The sequence below is a fragment of the Ranitomeya imitator genome, chromosome 4 (assembly GCF_032444005.1).
Source record: "Ranitomeya imitator isolate aRanImi1 chromosome 4, aRanImi1.pri, whole genome shotgun sequence".
Taxonomy (NCBI): domain Eukaryota; kingdom Metazoa; phylum Chordata; class Amphibia; order Anura; family Dendrobatidae; genus Ranitomeya; species Ranitomeya imitator.
Genome location: NC_091285.1, coordinates 54,458,048 through 54,478,367, shown reverse-complemented (window position 1 = coordinate 54,478,367; position 20,320 = coordinate 54,458,048). Strand labels below are relative to the sequence as shown.

Here is a 20,320-nt window from a genome sequence, read left to right as displayed (position 1 = left end):
TCTGATATCATTGTGTGAGGAAGGCATCACAATTGTATCCAGAATAAAACAAATATACTGTTTTCAATATGGATAATTTTTAATCATCAATCAATGGTGGATTACAGAAAGATCCCTTCTCTTTCCGCATCTCCTTAGGTCAGCCAGTAATAGCTACTATATGTATTTGTCTCATCCACAGAGATACGTGAGAACAACAAATAGAATCATTTGTAACACATATTTCTCACAAACTGAACTTGCTCCTACATGTTGAGGTTAGGAGCAGGATGGTCAGTGGCTGCCATTCGGACAACACAACAGAAACTAACATCTATTTCATAAACAGTCAATACATATTTCAGCATATTTTTGGATGTAGAACTAAAATAGCACTTTACATTGTAAAGATTGACTAAGCAAATATATCAACATTGTATTTGTTTATATCTTAACAAAACTTCAATTTAAAATTTTATCTGTTAAAAGAATCATAAATTATAGAATTCGAACAAAATTGTGAATTAAGCAAACAAAACACATAAAATACAGATGAATGGGGTGTATGAATGGGACACCAAATCTTGGAATATGGCTTTACTCATAAATGCATAAAAGGTTTTGAACACTTCGATGTATCACATATGCGTATTAGTATCCTTTCTTTGGTCTTTTCTGTTTTCCTTCTGAACATATCTCATATTTTAGCCCACGTAACAATGAAATAAGCTGCCATACCTGCACTATGCCATATCAGTAGCTGAATGTTATTTGTTCACAAATGATAACTGTATGAGTTTCAATTAAAGTTTTAAACTGGAATAGACATAAATATATAAAATGATTTTTCATGTAATTGCACATTTTTAGCTATTGTATTTCAGTACTTGAATGTTAATATGCAACTTCTTATATCTTTCTGATTTTATTTCAAGCAAAATTATCACTTTTGTGTATAGTGAAATCTTTAAATGAATCTTAAACAAAAAATTGATTTAACTAAGCTTTCTGCTTGCTTTTTCTGTTCCTCTGATTTGCTGTACTTCTAATCATTGACCACTAGAGGGTAGACTTGTCATCCAGTAGATTACTCAGTCTATACCAGAGAATGTGCCCTGTCAGCTCTGCGCTCTCCTCCCCCTGGCTCAGTGATTCACCCTCCCATCGTCTCTCACACAAAGAAGAGCTGCAGCCCTGATGAGAGCCGTGTGGATCTTTGTTTTCTTCAAATGGATTATATTTTTGGGAATATGGACAGATAAATTCATCACCCTCATTCAGCTTGGATTACACAGGATCTACATAACATCAAATATCAAGAGAATCATTTAAGATATGGACATCAGAGGCTTTTGTCAGTGCTGGAAATGGCAAGTAGTCTGCTCCTTTCTCCTGTGTAGCTGGGGCTGGGTCTCTGGGCAGCTTCGTTATTCTATTGTTGAGGAGTCTGAGCCGGGGACATTGGTAGGAAATGTAGCTCAGGATCTGGGGATAAAACGTGCAGAGCTCTCTCAGCGCAGGATACATCTGAGATCTGAGAAATACCAAAGATATTTCAGTGTAAATCAGGCAAATGGAGGGCTGGTTGTGAAGGACAGGATTGATAGGGAGAGCCTGTGTGGATCTAGTCCCAGCTGTTTACTGCAGATAGAGGTTGTGGCTGAGAATCCTGTGGAGCTTTTTACCCTAGAAATAGAGATTCTGGATATTAATGATAATTCTCCCACATTCTCATCTAAAGATCGTATTATAGAAATCACTGAATTACTAGCAACTGCTGGTGCTCGGTTTGCATTAGAGATAGCAGAGGATTTAGATGTTGGTGTGAATGGTGTCAGTCAGTATACACTGAATACAAATCCTTATTTCTCATTGTCTGTGAAGACTCATAAAGATGGAACGCTCATCCCTCAGCTGATACTAGAAAAGGTTTTAGACAGAGAAGAAAAAAAAGAACATCACCTCATTCTCACAGCTATTGATGGAGGAGAACCGGCCAGATCAGGGACCTTCAGAATAACAATCATTGTGTTAGATATTAATGATAATCCTCCAGTCTTTAATCAGTCAGTTTATAAAATCAGCATAAGGGAAAATCTGCCTCTGAGCACTGTGATATTAACATTAAATGCAACAGATCAGGATGACGGAGCAAGTGGTGAAATTCAGTTCTTCTTTGATGATCACACATTCAAATCTGCAAAAAGATTATTTTCCTTGAATAACCAAAATGGGGAGATTTATATTAATGGTCTTGTGGATTTTGAAGAGGTGAATTTTCATGAATTATCTATTAAGGCAGAAGACAAAGGATTTCCTAAACTAGAAGGAAACTGCATAGTTTATGTGGAAGTGGACGATGTTAATGACAATCCTCCAGAAATTAAATTTTCAACAGTCAGTAATAATATTCCAGAAAATGCTCCAATAGGATCAGTTGCAGGATTTATTAATGTAAAAGATGAGGATTCAGGAAAGAATGGAGAAATAAGACTGAGTTTATCACCAAATGTGCCTTTTAAAATAAAATCCAACCAGAATCGTTATGCATTGGTCACAGAAGGATATTTGGATAGAGAGGAAACCCCCCAATACACTATAGAGCTGACAGCCTCTGATTTAGGGTCTCCTCCTCTATACAGTAAAATAAGCGTCACCCTCGGAGTGTCAGATATTAATGATAATGCTCCAGTGTTCACACAGTCTACTTATAATGCTTTTATTAAGGAGAACAGTGACCCCGGGACTCTTCTATGTACAGTATCTGCTACAGACCTAGATGAGGGGAATAATTCTGATCTGGTTTACTCCATAGTTGAGAGTCAGATTGACGGCTCCTCTGTCTCCTCCTTTGTGTACATTCATTCTAATGATGGGAATATATATGCTCAGAGATCCTTTGACTATGAACAGATCCAGGTTTTACAAATCACCATAAAGGTAGAAGACTCAGGATCTCCACAGTTATCTTCCACTGTCCCCGTCTTTATCTTCATTCTGGATACCAATGACAATCCCCCCTCTCTGCTGTATCCAGAGCACTCTGAGGACCTCATTGTCCAAGAGAGGATTCCCAAGTCTGCAAGTGCTGGATATCTGGTGACAAAACTGTCCGCAGTGGATCTGGACTCTGGTCACAATGCCTGGTTGGTGTTTACTCTCATTGAACCCATCAATTATTCCTCATTTCAAGTGTCTAAACTCACAGGAGAGGTGAGAACTGTAAGAGGATTACAGGAGACCGAGAACATGGAGCAACAACTTGTCATTTCTATCAGTGATCAGGGGACTCCTCCATTATCCACCACAGTGACTGTACTTGTCAGTATAGCGGATGAGGTTATAGTGGAAAGACCAAAATCTGGAGACTTCCTGACCAATTCCAAACCCCCATCAGATATGACTCTGTATCTAATCATCTCCTTAGTGGCCATCAGCTTAGTGTCACTTGTCACCTTCATGATATTATTGGTGAAATGTCTGAGGAAGGACAGTTATGATTACAGCGGTAGTTGCTGTATTCTTGGTGGATCTCAATCCAAATCCTACACAGATCAGTATCAGCCGGCTCTGTACCTGAACACAGACGGGACCTTAAAATACATGGAGGTCAGGATGGTTCCTCCAGGATCCCAGGGACAGAGTTACCAAACTAATGTACCCTCAGCCCTGAAGCAACAGGATTTCAGTATTCTGCAGCCTTTAAATTATCCTCAATTAAAGGATGTATATCAAGAAGTCTTATCTGAAGAGAATTCATTGAATAATTCAAACAATGTAAGTCTTAATAATATCACACAGTAACATATACTAAAAACCTACCATGTATAATCACTGAATAGATTGGGTGAAAATGTACTAATATTATTTTTACAATTTTTAAAAATAAATATAGGACTTTGTCTTATTTAAAACAATTAATTTTGTGCATCAGACAATGACAGAGGTATTGGCGTACAGATGGATAGTTTTATCTTAACTCTTTTACCTGTTGACCTTGCTGTCACAAATTTTCAGTTTTGAACCAAAAATTGTGTATTTTTGTTACTTCGCCCTGTTGCTCTTTTGAAAATCAAATGTAGCTTCTGTTAGATAATATATAACATAAAATTAAAAGGCAGCAATGTGAAGTCAAATATTCTTTCAAGAAAGTGTTTGGTACTTACAATCTATTGTTTGTTTTTCCAACAAATTTTTATTGGTTTTATAAATTTAACCCCTTCATGACCTTGGGATTTTTCGTTTTTCCATGTTTGTTTTTCACTCCTCTCCTTCCCAGAGCCATAACTTTTTTATTTTTCCGTCAATTTGGCCATGTGAGGGCTTATTTTTTGCGGGATGAGTTGTACTTTTAAACGACATCATTGGTTTTAGCATGTCGTGTACTAAAAAATGGGAAAAAAATTCCAAGTGCGGTGAAATTGCAACAAAAGTGCAATCCCACACTTGTTTTTTGTTTGGCTTTTTTGCTAGGTTCACTAAATGCTAAAACTGACCTGCCATTATGATTCTCCAGGTCAGTATGAGTTCATGGACACCTAACATGACTGGGTTATTTTTTATCTAAGTGGTGAAAAAAAATTCCAAACTTTGCTAAAAAAAAAAAAAAAAATTGCGCCGTTTTCCGATACCTGTAGCGTCTCCATTTTTCATGATCTGGGGTCGGTTGAGGGCTTATTTTTTGCAAGCCGAGATGCCGTTTTTAATGATAGCATTTTGGTGCTGATACGTTCTTTTGATCGCCCGTTATTGCATTTTAATGTAATGTTGCGGCGACCAAAAAAACGTAATTCTGGCGTTTCGCATTTTTTTCTCGCTACGCCGTTTAGTGATCAGGTTAATGCTTTTTTTAATTGATAGATCGGGCGATTCTGAGCGCGGCAATACCAAATATGTGTAGATTTGATTTTTTTTTTATTCATTTATTTTGATTGGGGCGAAAGGGGGGTGATTTAAACTTTTATTTTTTTTTATTTTTTTCACATTTTTTTTTACTTTTTTTTTTAACTTTTGCCATGCTTCAATAGCCTCCATGGGAGGCTAGAAGCAGGCACAACGCGATCGGCTCTGCTACATAGCAACGATCATCAGATCGCTGCTATGTAGCAGAATTGCAGGTGTGCTGTGAGCGCCGACCACAGGGTGGCGCTCACAGCTGCCGAGGATCAGTAACCATAGAGGTCTTAAGGACCTCTATGGTTACTATTCTGAAGCATAGCCGACCCCCGATCATGTGACGGGGGTCGGCGATGACGTCATTTCCGGCCGCCCGGCCGGAAATGGTAGTTAAATGCTGCTGTCTGCGATTGACAGCGGCATTTAACTAGTTAATAGGTGCGGGCAGATCGCGATTCTGCCCGCGCCTATTACGGGCACATGTCAGCTGTTCAAAACAGCTGACATGTCCCGGCTTTGATGCGGGTTTACCACGGAGCCCTGCATCAAAGCAGGGGATCTGACCTCGGACGTACTATCCCGTCCGAGGTCAGATAGGGGTTAACAAAGGTAAGGGTAAAGGTGCGGGAAAAATAGGATACATGGGATTATAGGGAAAGACAAGGAAGAAAATACAGGACTTCCATACTGTAACATACTGTAGCTTACTCAAATAGAACCAGGACAACTATCGCTTACTCAAAAGTCAAATATGGTTCAAAAGGAAAAATAAATACATCCTGGGATGTCTGGAATCACCTTTAGGTGTTCCTATGACCTTGTGGGGGCAAAGTACGGTTCAAAAACAGGCTACAATTGAGGAATAAATGAAGAAAAGTCTTTCTGGGCATTCAAATAAGAGAGTCATTATGTTCAATAAGGTGTTGTTTGCAGCATTTCTTCATTTGGGATGAAGATCAGATTTGGACTTAGTGAGGAGTCCATGGGAGTACATGGAGGATATTATGCATGCACCTATCAGGAAGTCAGCTCCCTCCGCCGGAGATGAAATATCGATCAATTTGGATGCAAATTTAATTTTTAGCGTTAAGCTCTGAGACCAATTGTAAGGTATTCCAGCTTTTCGGAGTTCACAGGTAGTGGGCTGAAATAATTTTCGCTTTTGTAATGTTTCTTTAGATAGGTCTTTGAAAAAGATCAAGTGGTTATATGGAGAACAAAGGAATTTTGGCACCTTTGGTATATTTAGTGAAGCATTTCTAACCCAATTGGGGTAGAAGGAGACAATGACATCTGTTTCGACATCAGGTGGAAAAGCAGATTGTCTGCGTACTCTAAAGGTACCATCACATTTAGCGACGCTCCAGTGATATAGACAACGATTCGACCTAAACTAGATTGCTGGAGCGTTGCTGTTAGGTCGCTGTAGAGATGTCAAACGCAGCAACTCCAGAACGATGCAGGAGCGATCCAGTGACGTACTTATCGTTCTCGCTGGTTGTTAGCTCTGTGAAAAAACATTGCAGGCATCGTTGCTTTTGCTGTCAAACATGACGAATCACGCTGACCTGATGACCAAATAAAGTTCTGGACTTTCAGCTACGACCAGCGATGTCACAGCAGGATCCTGATCGCTGCTGCGTGTCAAACACAACGAGATTGCTATCCAGGACGCTGCAACGTCACGGATCGTTGTTGTTCTCGTTGTAAAGTTGCTCAGTGTGAAGGTACCTTTAGGCCGTTTCAATAAAATTTTCCTCTTTGGCGCTAGGAAGTAGATAAGAAATTAATGAAGAGATGTAATCTTTTAGTTGGGAGTTCTGGACCGACTTTAGAATCCCTCTAATTTTTACATTATTTTTCTTTTTAAAGTCTTCAAGATTGTTTAGATTTTTTCTAAAAGAGTTGATATCATTTTGGATTTTTTTCAATGAATCAGAGAGTGTAGCAAGATTTTGGTCCTCATTAGGATATGAGGACCTTTGATTTTTGACTGAAGAGATTTTTTTTTTCATTTATAGAAGGAGTTATCAGAAACTCCATAAGAATTTGAGTGTGTGTTAACAGTTATGTATGATATCATATCTTTAAAGAGCTCTTTCATGAAACTCTCGGACGCTTTTGTACTGTTTAAGTGTATAGAGTCTTCAGATTCCAAATCGGCTTCAGATATTTTTTGAGTCATCATCACTAGTAGTATATTCCACTGAAGCTAGGAGGGCTTTACATATGCTAATCATAAATTTTTCTGTTGGATTATCATCTGCTGCTTGGATATCGTTTATCAATGAGTTGTTATTATTAGAGTGCCCTTGTAATTTTTTCTGATTTGGTTTGATTTGATTTGGTTTAGTTTTTTGCTAAAATTTTTCATCAAATTCAGAGTTTTCACTACTAGATTTGTGTTCTGAGGAAGAATATGACTCTGAAGAATAGATGTCATCAAAGGCCATATCATCTGAAAACAAGTCACCTCTATAATCAGATGAATCTATATAGCTATAAAACTCTCCAAAATGACCATTTTCCATCTTTCCTGATGAGTTAATGGATTCATCTGATTGGTAGGAATCAAATTTGTCTGTGTTGGAGATATTTGTAGTTTCTTTAACAGATTTAGCAGAATAAGGAGCTATATTAGGAAACTTCCCTTTAATTTTCCCTAAATTGTAATCTCTAGTATTGTATGAGGATTTAGAAGGGGACTTTTTTTTTCAGGTAGAGAAATCAGATGCAGATCAACACCTCCATCATCAGATAAAATTTTGGCCTCTTCTGTCATTAGATTATATGATTCTTTGAAAGATCCATCTCCTGTGTACAATTGTTTTGTTTGTGTAAGGTTCCCCTTTAAATACTCTGTGTTTTTATGGCTATTATGTAAAGAAGTAGAAGTGGCACCATTCTTTACATTAAGTGATGGTTGATGATTTTTATTTTTTAATATCGGTATTTTGCTAACTGCTCCATATGAATGTCTGATAATGCCACCTCTTTGATTTTTTTTCTTCTTTTATATCTGAATTATGGAAGATGGTTTTCCCCTGTGTGTCCCTGTACACTGTGTGATATTCAGAGTTTTTTTTTCTCTGACCAGCCAACATGGGGTGTTTCTGACAAGCCCTGCAGTTGTATAACACTTCCTTCCTTTTCCTTTGACGCATTAAATGATCTGCCTCCCTCAGCGCTTATCAGCCCTGGCACAAACACCGGTGCATCATGTCTCCAATTACTTCTTTGATCTATCGGAGCTGAAGAGATCCCCCCACTGTGTGGTGCTAATGCCGGTGATTCTCCTTCCTTTCTCCTCTGCATCGTCGCAGCATCATGTCTGTGATCACTTCTTTGGACACGAAGAGCTGAGGAGAACTCTCCGTGCTTGTGCAGCGCTGAAGATGGTGAATCACCATATTTTTCTGTTTGCTGCGTCATACCTTGTGAGAACTCCGCAGCTCCCCCACTCCTCTTCTTATGTCTGGCAGCTTGCATTGGAGTCTCAATAGGAGCGAGGATCTCCATCGTCTCCACGTCTTCTCCTGCTTCCTCCTTCCGCTGTGTCACAGCTCCGGCAGCCATCGCGATCCCTTGGTGCATCTTTGGATATCTGTCAGCTGAAGCTCTGGAAAGGGCGGGAGTTGTTGCCGCGTCACCATTTTCTCCTCTTCGCTGCTTCTTCATTGCCTCAGAATCTCCTGCGCTCATCCGGTTTCTTTGCAGGACAGCATCAGCTCATGTCTCCGAGAGTGCAGGATGTTTTATAGCAGATGTCTTACAGGCCATATGACTGTTGTGAAGCTGTGACTCTGGTTTTCGGCAGGGATCCATATTGTGAGGCAAAGGCTTTGTCACCTTTACCTCAGATGAGAACAGGCTTTCATTAGATCTTCTCCAGGTGTCCCTCCATTTTAATTAAGGGATTTTCTTGGTTGAATGTTCTTTTTTCATCTTATAACCCAGTCCAGGCATGTTTTAGTAGGTTTTATAACCAGGTATTCCACAATTTAATATGCTTTAGGTAGCTGAAATAGGGGAACATTAGGAGCTACGTAAAAACACGTTTGCTCCTGTCCCCCGCAAACCACGGCCATCACAATCTATTGTTTGTAAGCAGTAATATCACTTAAGGTACCATCACACATAACGATATCATTAACGATATCGTTGCTTTTTGTGATGTAGCAACGATATCGTTAACTAAATCGTTATGTGTGACAGCGACCAACGATCAGGCCCCTGCTGGGAGATCGTTGGTCGCTGGGGAAAGTCCAGAACTTTATTTCATTGCTGGATCTCCCGCTGACAACACTGAATCGGCGTGTGTGACGCCGATTCAGCGATGTCTTCACTGGTAACCAGGGTAAACATTGGGTTACTAAGCGCAGGGCCACGCTTAGTAACCCGATGTTTACCCTGGTTACCAATGTAAAAGTAAAAAAAAAACACTGCATACTTACATTCCTGTCACATTCCTTAGCGTCAGCTTCCCTGCGTCGCCCAGTGTCAGCGTCGGCCGGCCTTAAAGCAAAGCACAGCGGTGACGTCACCGCTCTGCTTTCCGGCCAGCACGCTTACACATAGCAGGGAAGCTGAGGCCGGGGGACGCGACAGGAATGTAAGTATGTAGTGTTTTTTTTTTTACTTTTACAATGGTAACCAGGGTAAACATCGGGTTACTAAGCGCGGCCCTGGGACTTCGGCATCGTTAGTCGCTGGAGAGCTGTTTGTGTGACAGCTCTCCAGCGACCAAACAGCGATGCTGCAGCGATCGGCATCATTGTCTAGATCGCTGCAGCATCGCTTAATATGACGGTACCTTTAGCCTTGAGAATGTTTATTATTGTATTATGTTTAGAGTTTCCTATACAAATCAGATCTCATACTTTACACTGACGACGGTCAACACCCCAAAACACTGTGTCTGCAAATTGAGATTCTGGTTTGGCTTTTATTCTAAATCACATTGCAAGGTTCATTGAAAGGTCGACATTGACTTTTTGGATTGCTGCTTCTAATAGGTGGTGCTAACGTTCAAGTCCTCTTCATCTCTGAAAATGTAATTTGCATATTTAATTTCCCAGAGGAGCATGCATGGCTTTAAAGACTCCTCACTCTTACATGCCAGGCTTGACATGTCACTCAGCACAAGGAGAAATGTTACCTGTTATACATATATACACTCACTATCACTATTAATAGTCACATGTATAAGGTTTCTATATTTTTTACATAATTGATGACACCATAATGAATTTTAGTACATTTACCTGATACTTGGGATCTAGCAATACAATGACATGTCTTTGTTTTTGCCTATTTCCTAAGTAACAAATTTTACAAAAAATGTTCAGTTTTTTTTTAGAACTGTACCCAAAAAGTGGATATTAAGAGCCTAGCTATTCTGAGGCCTAGTGAGTGGTTTGTAGTTACATATACAGTGAATATTAAGAGACTAACTATTCTGAGGCCTAGTGAAAGGCTTGTAATTACATATACAGTGGATATCAAGAGACTAACTATTCTGAGGCCTAGTGAGTGGTGTGTAAATATAATTTCAGCGCCAATAAGCGACTAGCTACCATTAGGCCTAGTTAGAGGTCTGTAAATACTAGTTCAGTGGCTAAAGTGAGACCGGATTTCCTTAGGCTTAGTATGTTGCCTGTAAATAAAATGTCCAGCTCAGTAGAGTGAGTGGACTGTCAGAGTTAAGAAGACAGTTTCAAGCTGATAGCGTCTTTACTAGAACAGAAATACCTTCTTTTGCATAACAGGAGAAGGTATCGGTGTTACACTGCATATAGCAAGATAATAATGACCAAGTGTAATATTACTTACATCTGCTGTACCGAAAAGAGGGAACTATAATAATTGTTTATTGCAAGTTTTAAAAAAATAAAGTTCTTCAGTTTTATAACATCTTCATTGTCTGTAATCATCTTTTATGTACACATTTATGTGAGAAGTACCTCAGTTGAGGTTGTAATATTGCTCACGGTATGATCGCTATGAGTTTATTTCTGATGTAATCACATTGTAACATGTTGTTAGGACCTACTATGACATTAAGGTTATTTGGATCTAACACTGACCCACATCATTCCTGAGAGCAATACCCTGAGAGCACTAGGGGAAACCCGCCATGGATTTTCTCTATATGCTCTTGACCACACTATTCACAGTGAGGGGGAGAAAGAGGTAAATATAGAATCCAATCCTTTTTCCTCTTACTCTCATCTACAAAGAATCTTAGGCTAGGTTCACATTGCGTTAGGGCAATCCGTTTAGCGCATATGCTAGCGGATTGCGCTAACGCAATGTCCCAAAAGGGATCGCGTTTAGCGATCCCGCTAGCACAGATACCCGATCTGCGCTAGCGAGGAACGGACCTCGGATGCTGCGAGCAGCATCCGAGGTCTGTCCGAAACTAACGTGACATCGCTAGCGCGTGCCGATAATAGCATGCACTAGCGATGCGCTGGAGATCCGTTAGCACATTGCCATCAATGGGTGCTCTAACGGATCCGTTGCATGGCTTTAATTGTGACAATTTCGCCATGTAACGGAATCCGCTAGCGGACACCCATTAACGCAATGTGAACCTAGCCTTAGCATTACCTACTGTGATCTTCTGTCTCAGGAACTTAACAATCTGTCTTCACTGAATACAGATTTTGCATGTGATTTGAGAATTTTGAGAATAAATGACCGGTCTTGATGAGGTGGCATGTTGAAGCAGACACTCTTGATTTAAGAAAAGCATAACTTATAATGGATCAGGTGAGGCACATTGTGGTGTGCATCACTTTATGAACCTTGCCACAAATCTCAGTCCAGCATCTGCTGGAGGAAGATTTCTGGCATAGCGAACAATACCGTTCATCATAAATTTGACAAGCAGGGGTCACCACATACCGGTAATACACCAGCTTCACCTACTTTGTTAAAGCTGGTTCAAGAATGGCATGAAAAAGGCAGATGTTACATTTTTTTACGTAACTGCGTTGCCGAAAAAATTGCTGCGTTTAAAAATTTATTAGACAGAAATATGACGAAAAAGCTTTGAAGAATCAACACCTTTGAAAATGAATTATCGTTTAAACGTAGATCAATTTGAGTAAACAGAACAGTTAAGATATCTACGCAGAAGCTGTCATACTGGGAATCATGGACTTATTGGCGGTGGGATCCCAATGATTAAGTAATAGCATTTTTTGAAGATATAGATAAGAGATAGCCCTGTTGAATAAGACCATTGATAACTTTGCATAGCTCCTTTTCTAAGATGTGTTATGTTATTACCTACAATTCAGATATCACTTCTAGAAATGAATGATTAACCCCTTCATGACCTTGGGATTTTTCATTTTTCCGTGTTCGTTTTTCACTCCCCTCCTTCCCAGAGCCATAACTTTTTTATTTTTCCATCAATTTGGCCATATGAGGGCTTATTTTTTGCGGGACGAGTTGTACTTTTGAACGACATCATTGGTTTTAGCATGTCATGTACTAGAAAACGGGAAAAAAATTCCAAGTGCGGTGAAATTGCAAAAAAAGTGCAATCCCACATTGGTTTTTTGTTTGGCTTTTTTGCTAGGTTCACTAAATGCTAAAACTGACCTGCCATTATGATTCTCCAGGTCAGTACGAGTTCATAGACTCCTAACATGACTAGGTTATTTTTTATCTAAGTGGTGAAAAAAAATTCCAAACTTTGCTAAAAAAAAAAAAAAAAAAAAAATTGCGCCATTTCCCGATACCCGTAGCGTCTCCATTTTTCATGATTTGGGGTCAGTTGAGGGCTTATTTTTTGCGTGCCGAGGTGACGTTTTTAATTATACCATTTCGGCGCAGATACGTTCTTTTGATCGCCCGTTATTGCATTTTAATGCAATGTCACGGCAACCAAAAAAACGTAATTCTGGCGTTTTGAATTTTTTTCCCGCTATGCTGTTTAGCGATCAGGTTAATGCTTTTTTGTAGTTGATAGATCGGGCGATTCTGAACGCGGCGATACCAAATATGTGTAGATTTTATATTTTTTTATTGATTTATTTTGATTGGGGTGAAAGGGGGGTGATTTAAACTTTTATATTTTTTTTATTTTTTTTACATTTTTTTCAACTTTTTTTTTACTTTTGCCATGCTTCAATAGCCTCCATGGGAGGCTAGAAGCAGGCACAACTCGATCGCCTCTGCTACATAGCAGCGATCTGCTGTTCGCTGCTATGTAGCAGAAATGGAGGTGTGCTGTGAGCGCCGACCACAGGGTGGCGCTCACAGCCACCGGCGATCAGTAACGATAGAGGTCTCAAGGACCTCTATGGTTACAATGGAGACGCATCGCCGACCCCCGATCATGTGACGGGGGTCGCGATGACGTCATTTCCGGCCGCCCGGCCGGAAGCGGTAGTTAAATGCCGCTGTCTGCTTTTGACAGCGGCATTTTACTAGTTAATAGGTGCGGGCAGATCGCGATTCTGCCCGCGCCTATTATGGGCACATGTCAGCTGTTCAAAACAGCTGACATGTCCCGGCTTTGATGCGTGCTCACCGCAGAGCCCTGCATCAAAGCAGGGGATCTGACCTTGGACATACTATCCCGTCCGAGGTCAGATAGGGGTTAATCTTAAATTATGAGTATAGTAGCTTTAATGGGGTAATACACCATGCTTATTTAACCAGACCAGCATAGATTTCAGCAATCATTGACTGCAGCATATATATTTATCAATCACACAAGAAGATTGAGCAAAGAAATCTGTGGGGAACCCAAGTAGTGCTCTGAAGGAGCAGTAGTGAAGCAAAAAGTGAGCACTTGTCTAAACAAATAGAAGGGCAACCCATTTCATGACAAATCTTAGACCAACTAATGGCAATTTTTCCCTGTGCCTTTTTTTAGTTCAGTATATATATTGTCCAAACTTATTAGTAATTATGAGTACTAGATGAAAATAACAGCATGACGTCAGGGTGTCATGGGTATGACAAAAAAGCTATAAGTTGACCATGAATATGTTTCTACTCCATCAGAACAGGAAAGGGTTATCTTTGTGCTAGTCTCCACTCTGTTATATTCAGCATATCGTTATCTCCTTCCCAGACCCCACTAGTATTCTGCAATAATAATAATAATAACATTTACCGTAAAAATCTACCACGTTCATTTAATCAATAAAATGTATTAGATAGGACAATAGCTGCCTTACTTAGAGGACCAAAGAACAGGGAATACAAATAATTTCTAATTTGCAACTTTATTACATGAAACGTAGTGTACTGTATAACTGCACAACATACCAAGCTATCTCCAGATTTATTTTTTTTTTACATTAATTAAAAATTATATATATATATAAATATATATAATTGTCATAATTAAAAACAAAAATATGTCAGATTTCAAATATTAGTATATTATGAAAATACTATAGAATAAAAAGTTCTTTATATGTTTCTATTATCTATTTATTTTTTGGATATGTAATGCATTTCTATCCATTGGCCACTAGAGGGTAGACTTGTCATCCAGTAGATTACTCAGTCTATACCAGAGAATGTGCTCATGTCAGCTGTGCGCTCTCCTCCCCCTGGCTCAGTGATTCACCCTCCCATCGTCTCTCACACAAAGAAGAGCTGCAGCCCTGATGAGAGCCGTGTGGATCGTGCTTTTCTTCAGATGGATTATCTTTTTGGGAATATGGACAGATAAATTTATCACCCTCATGCAGCTTGGATTACACAGGATCTACATGACATCAAATATCAAGAAAATCATTTAAGATATGGACATCAGAGGCTTTTGTCAGTGCTGGAAATGGCAAGTAGTCTGCTCCTTTCTCCTGTGTAGCTGGGGCTGGGTCTCTGGGCAGCTTCGTTATTCTATTGTTGAGGAGTCTGAGCCGGGGACATTGGTAGGAAATGTAGCTCAGGATCTGGGGATAAAACGTGCAGAGCTCTCTCAGCGCAGGATACATCTGAGATCTGAGAAATACCAAAGATATTTCAGTGTAAATCAGGCAAATGGAGGGCTGGTTGTGAAGGACAGGATTGATAGGGAGAGCCTGTGTGGATCTAGTCCCAGCTGTTTACTGCAGATAGAGGTTGTGGCTGAGAATCCTGTGGAGCTTTATACTCTAGAAATAGAGATTCTGGATATTAATGATAATTCTCCCACATTCTCTTCTATTCATCGCATTATTGAGATCACTGAATTATTTGAAAGTCCTGGTGCTCAATTTGCTTTATTGATTGCCAAGGATTTAGATGTTGGTGTGAATGGTGTCAGTCAGTATACACTGAATACAAATCCTTATTTCTCATTGTCTGTGAAGAATCGTAAGGATGGAACGCTCATCCCTCAGCTGATACTAGAAAAGGTTTTAGACAGAGAAGAAAAACAAGAACATCACCTCATTCTCACAGCTATTGATGGAGGAGAACCGGCCAGATCAGGGACCTGCAGAATAACAATCGTTGTGTTAGATATTAATGATAATCCTCCAGTCTTTAATCATTCGGTTTATAAAATCAGCATTAGGGAAAATCTGCCACTGAATACTGTAATATTAACATTAAATGCGACAGATCAGGATGACGGAGCAAATGGAGAAATTCAGTTCTCCTTCGATGATCATACATCTGAATCTGCTAGAGCATTATTTTCTTTAAATGAGGAAAATGGGAAGGTGTATGTGAATCGAAATGTGGATTTTGAAAATCTTAATTTTTATGAGTTATTCATTAAAGCCACAGACAAAGGTTTACCCAAATTAAGGGGAAATTGCATAGTTCAAGTGGAAGTAGAAGATGCAAATGACAATTCACCTGAAATTGCATTTATCTCAGTGGCTAATGATATTCCAGAAAATGCACCTTCTGGTGATATTGTAGGATTTATTAACGTGGAAGACAAAGATTCTGGAAAAAATGGAGAAATTAAAATTAACTTGTCACCAAATGTGCCTTTTAAAATAAGATATCTTAAAAATCTCTATTCTTTGGTTGTAGATGGAAATCTGGATAGAGAGGAAACCCCCCAATACACTATAGAGCTGACAGCCTCTGATTTAGGGTCTCCTCCTCTATACAGTAAAACAAGCGTCACCCTCGGGGTGTCAGATATTAATGATAATGCTCCAGTGTTCACACAGTCTGCTTATAATGCTTTCATTAAGGAGAACAGTGACCCCGGGACTCTTCTATGTACAGTATCTGCTACTGACCTAGATGAGGGGGTTAATTCTGATCTGGTTTACTCCATAGTTGAGAGTCAGATTGACGGCTCTTCTGTCTCCTCCTTTGTGTACATTCATTCTAATGATGGGAATATATTTGCTCAGAGATCCTTTGATTATGAGCAGATCCAGGTTTTACAAATCACCATAAAGGTAGAAGACTCAGGATCTCCACAGTTGTCTTCCACTGTCCCCGTCTTTATCTTCATTCTGGATACAAATGACAATCCCCCCTCTCTGCTGTATCCAGAGCACTCTGAGGACCTCATTATCCAAGAAAGGATTCCCAAGTCTGCAAGTGCTGGATATCTGGTGACAAAACTGTCCGCAGTGGATCTGGACTCTGGTCACAATGCCTGGTTGATGTTTACTCTCATTGATTCCATCAATTATTCATCATTTCAAGTATCTAAACTCACAGGAGAGGTGAGAACTGTAAGAGGATTACAGGAGACCGAGAACATGGAGCAACAACTTGTCATTTCTATCAGAGATCAGGGGACGCCTCCATTATCCACCACAGTGACTGTACTTGTCAGTATAGCGGATGAGATTATAGTGGAAAGACCAAAATCTGGAGACTTCCTGACCAATTCCAAACCCCCATCAGATATGACTCTGTATCTAATCATCTCCCTAGTGGCCATCAGCTTAGTGTCACTTGTCACCTTCATGATACTATTGGTGAAATGTCTGAGGAAGGACAGTTATGATTACAGCAGTAGTTGCTGTATTCTTGGTGGATCTCAATCCAAATCCTACACAGATCAGTATCAGCCGGCTCTGTACCTGAACACAGATGGGACCTTAAAATACATGGAGGTCAGGATGGTTCCTCCAGGATCTCAAGTGCAGAGTTACCAAACAAATGTTCCCCCAGTTTTGGATCAACAAGATGTCAGTATTGTACAGCCTTTAAAATATCCTCAATTAAGGAATATATATCAAGAAGTCTCATCTGAAGGGAATTCATCGACTGATCCAAGCAATGTAAGTTACTACATTATAATATATGGTCCAGTATAGATGCCAAACCTGAAATGGGAGGGAAAATATATAATTAAATATGCAAACATTTGTATTACTATTTAGAGATCTATTAACACATTATTTTTATAATGGTTACTTAGCCAATAACTGGTGTATAAATTGTAAGATTTGGTGGTCTCACCCAGGTCCTGCTGTTTAAGTTTTCCCCATGGCCTAGTTTATACATTCTATAAGTCGGTAGACTTAATTTTCAAGATTAAAATATTTAGCAATTACTTTTCTGTATAAAGCCTGTTCCAATGTTTACAGCTTTAATCTGGAGAATAGTCTTTATGGACAATGTATCTATAATATTTATCTGATTTATATACAATATTATGCTGTAAACTGAAATCACACCTGGCTTTTGATAACTTTCAAAAGATAACTTTTTTTTTGAACTGCCATTTAAATATCATATATTTAGATTTATTTTCAACTATATTATATTTTCTTGCACATTTATGGAACTTGATACAAAGAAACAGAACAATACAATCATATTATAAATGGGCCTACATTTATGTAAGAATGCAGTATTATTATCGAACATGCCTTCTTATACCTTAGAAATTAATCAATAATAATGGTGCATACTTTCAAATTCCTGCCATAACTTTGTTAATCTATCTAAAGATGACATTTACTGTATATCAGAAACATTACTATTTACCCTATAGACACTCGGTTGGCACACGAGAATGCTCGGATAGCACATTATGCAAGAACGTTTGCTCATCACTAATAGCTATGAATTTGTAAGGGGGTACAGAAGCAGTCCCATGTTCTTGTCCCTCTTGAAGCAGAGTATTATGTACTTAAAGCTGCTAAATGTTTGTATATCAATTGTGTCAAATAGGGAAAGCATAGTGCCTCAGTTCGGTCACTAGAGGGGGCATGTAGAATATTCTAGAGATAGGGAAGATGGAGATAGCAAATAGTTAACTATAGGAGGAGCTAGCTGGGGTAAGGCATGAACAGTTTCCTGATTACAGTCAGAGGGGCTAGGGAGCCCAAGCAGCTTGGGTTGGCCTAGAGCCCGAGCTACTTAATAGCTTCACAGTGCTAAAGTACAGGACCCAGCCATCCAGTGCCTACTGAGCCAGAAGTAGAGCTGAGCAGCGGGCTTATAGCAGTGTTGGAACGAAGGCTGAAAGCAGTGCCAGGACAGTATGGGAATGCAGGTGGCTCCATAATGTGGCAACTTATCGCATGGGCTGATGCCTGAGATCCGGGGTGAAATGGCTGAGGGAATGCCCAATCACAGTGAGTTTGTATAGGGAAGATGCTAGCTCTATATGCTTTCAAAGTATGATTTTCTCCGAAACATCTCGGCATTTCAGTGTCAAACATATATGGCTGAAATCAAACAGCCTGTGCCTGATACATATAGACAAATGAATATCAGTTATAAATTATGCCATATACATCCATAAGAATGTCGACTTAAAAAACCAATGCTTTATAACAGGAGAAAAAAAGAGTCAAAAAAATAGCCAATAAATTACAAAATAACCCAATTTATTGAAAAATATGTCACTACCTTCCACATAAAAATAAAATTTATTGTAAACCATGTACTATATACTTTTTGATAATTTTATTTTTATGTGGAAGCTAGTGACATATTTTTCAATAAATTGGGTTATTTTGTAATTTATTGGCTATTTTTTTACTCTTTTTTATCCTGTTATAAAGCTGTTCCTGATACATGTTGCCTGTGGATTGAGCAACATGGATCTGCTGTCAGATTCCCTTTAAGGGCCACTACTGATAAGGATGTAACAAGTAAAGCTAGGTTCACATTGCGCTAAAGCAGCCCGTTCAACACATGCGTTAAAAGGGCTGCGTTAACGCAAGTGCCGACATGTCATATCGCTAGCGCAGATAGAGCTAGCAGATGCTCTATCTGCGCTTGCGGTGACGGACCCAGAAATGCTGCAGCCCGCGTCCCAGGGTCCGTCACTTAATGACGGCACATCGCTAGCGCACGCCTGAAATAGATCCTAATGGCAGCATTAACAGACTGCGCTACATCGTTTTATGCCATGGTGTAACGCAGTCTGTCTAACGGACTTTTAAAACATAATGTGAACCCTGTCTAACAGGAGAGCAACTTATGCCCTCTAAAATATGTGGCAAAACATCATACAGAGTAGTAACACCATTTCATAAATTATTTATTTTGTTTTTCTCAAAGATTTTATATTTAAGGAGTAAATTAATATAAGTGAAGATAGAAACTGTAATTATACTGTTTGGTAAAAATGCCTCATTCCTCAGTTTTTAGACAATTATTATCCTTTCCAGCTTCTTTTCTCCAGGTTCTCAATAAATTGTAGAGAAAAACCTTTTTTAAGTAGTCTCTACAAAAGAGAGGTCAGGTTCTAAGCTGCATCCCATGGAAGCTTACAGGTAAGAGGAGGGGTAAGAGGAGGGAGGAGATGTTGGAGGGACTAAAAAGACACAAAGATGATGCTGCAGCTTCAAGACAGATTTGTATATTATTCAGGCGCTGGATTCATAGTTACACTGCTTAGTACTGCTGTGTAGTGTTATCCATAATGTTGCTGCTTTTGAGAAGTTGCTACAGAGAAACTGGAGAGTAGGATCTTCTCCTTTCTTTATCTGCTCAATGTTTTTGAGAAACCACTTTAGATAGGTTCCAAACCATCTGAAGCAGAGTTAAAAGAAGACTAACAAAAATGATGTGTGTAAGAGGGGGCATTAGCTAAAAATGCCAATGCAAGTTATGCAGCAAAATAATTAATGATAAGAATTAAAATGTTATTTCCTATGAACCTTGTATTACCTTAGAATAGCAGTTATCTGCTTGCTAATTATTTTGTCCTCTTGCTTTATTATGACAGAAGTATTCTTTAAAGAGAATAAAGCTGTAGAAAAATATATATTATTTCAACCAATTATTATTATTATTATTATTATTAATATTATTTTAAATTTTTGGTGATATATTTTTTGCTTTTGATTGTTGCTACAAAGTCAAAAAGAGTTCCTAAAATATTACTGCTTTTACACTGGCCACTGAGCATCCTCAAATGCTGACACTCACACGGTCTTGTAAAGAAAATGAAAAGACAACACATCTATTACAAAACCAGAGACAGAACATATTCTCCTTCTTCCTGCACAGTAACCTCTCACAGGTAATACCTACAACACTC

At 39.1% G+C, this 20,320-nt stretch overlaps 1 protein-coding gene across 26 annotated transcripts in view; it reads left to right on the top strand.

Moving 5' to 3' along the window:
• Nucleotides 1-20,320, top strand: part of LOC138675454 (protocadherin gamma-A4-like) — a 732,953-nt gene that overhangs the window by 486,183 nt on the left and 226,450 nt on the right. For 2 of the 26 annotated variants that reach the window (XM_069763668.1, XM_069763657.1), the window contains exon 1: nucleotides 1,166-3,756. The exons of 23 other annotated variants lie outside the window; for them this stretch is intronic. In XM_069763668.1, the coding sequence (XP_069619769.1) occupies nucleotides 1,315-3,756 (2,442 nt within the window). In that variant the 5' untranslated portion in view covers nucleotides 1,166-1,314. Of the gene's footprint in view, nucleotides 1-1,165; nucleotides 3,757-14,497; nucleotides 17,097-20,320 lie in introns of those variants that run through there. One more of the 26 variants, XM_069763649.1, reaches the window with a different exon arrangement.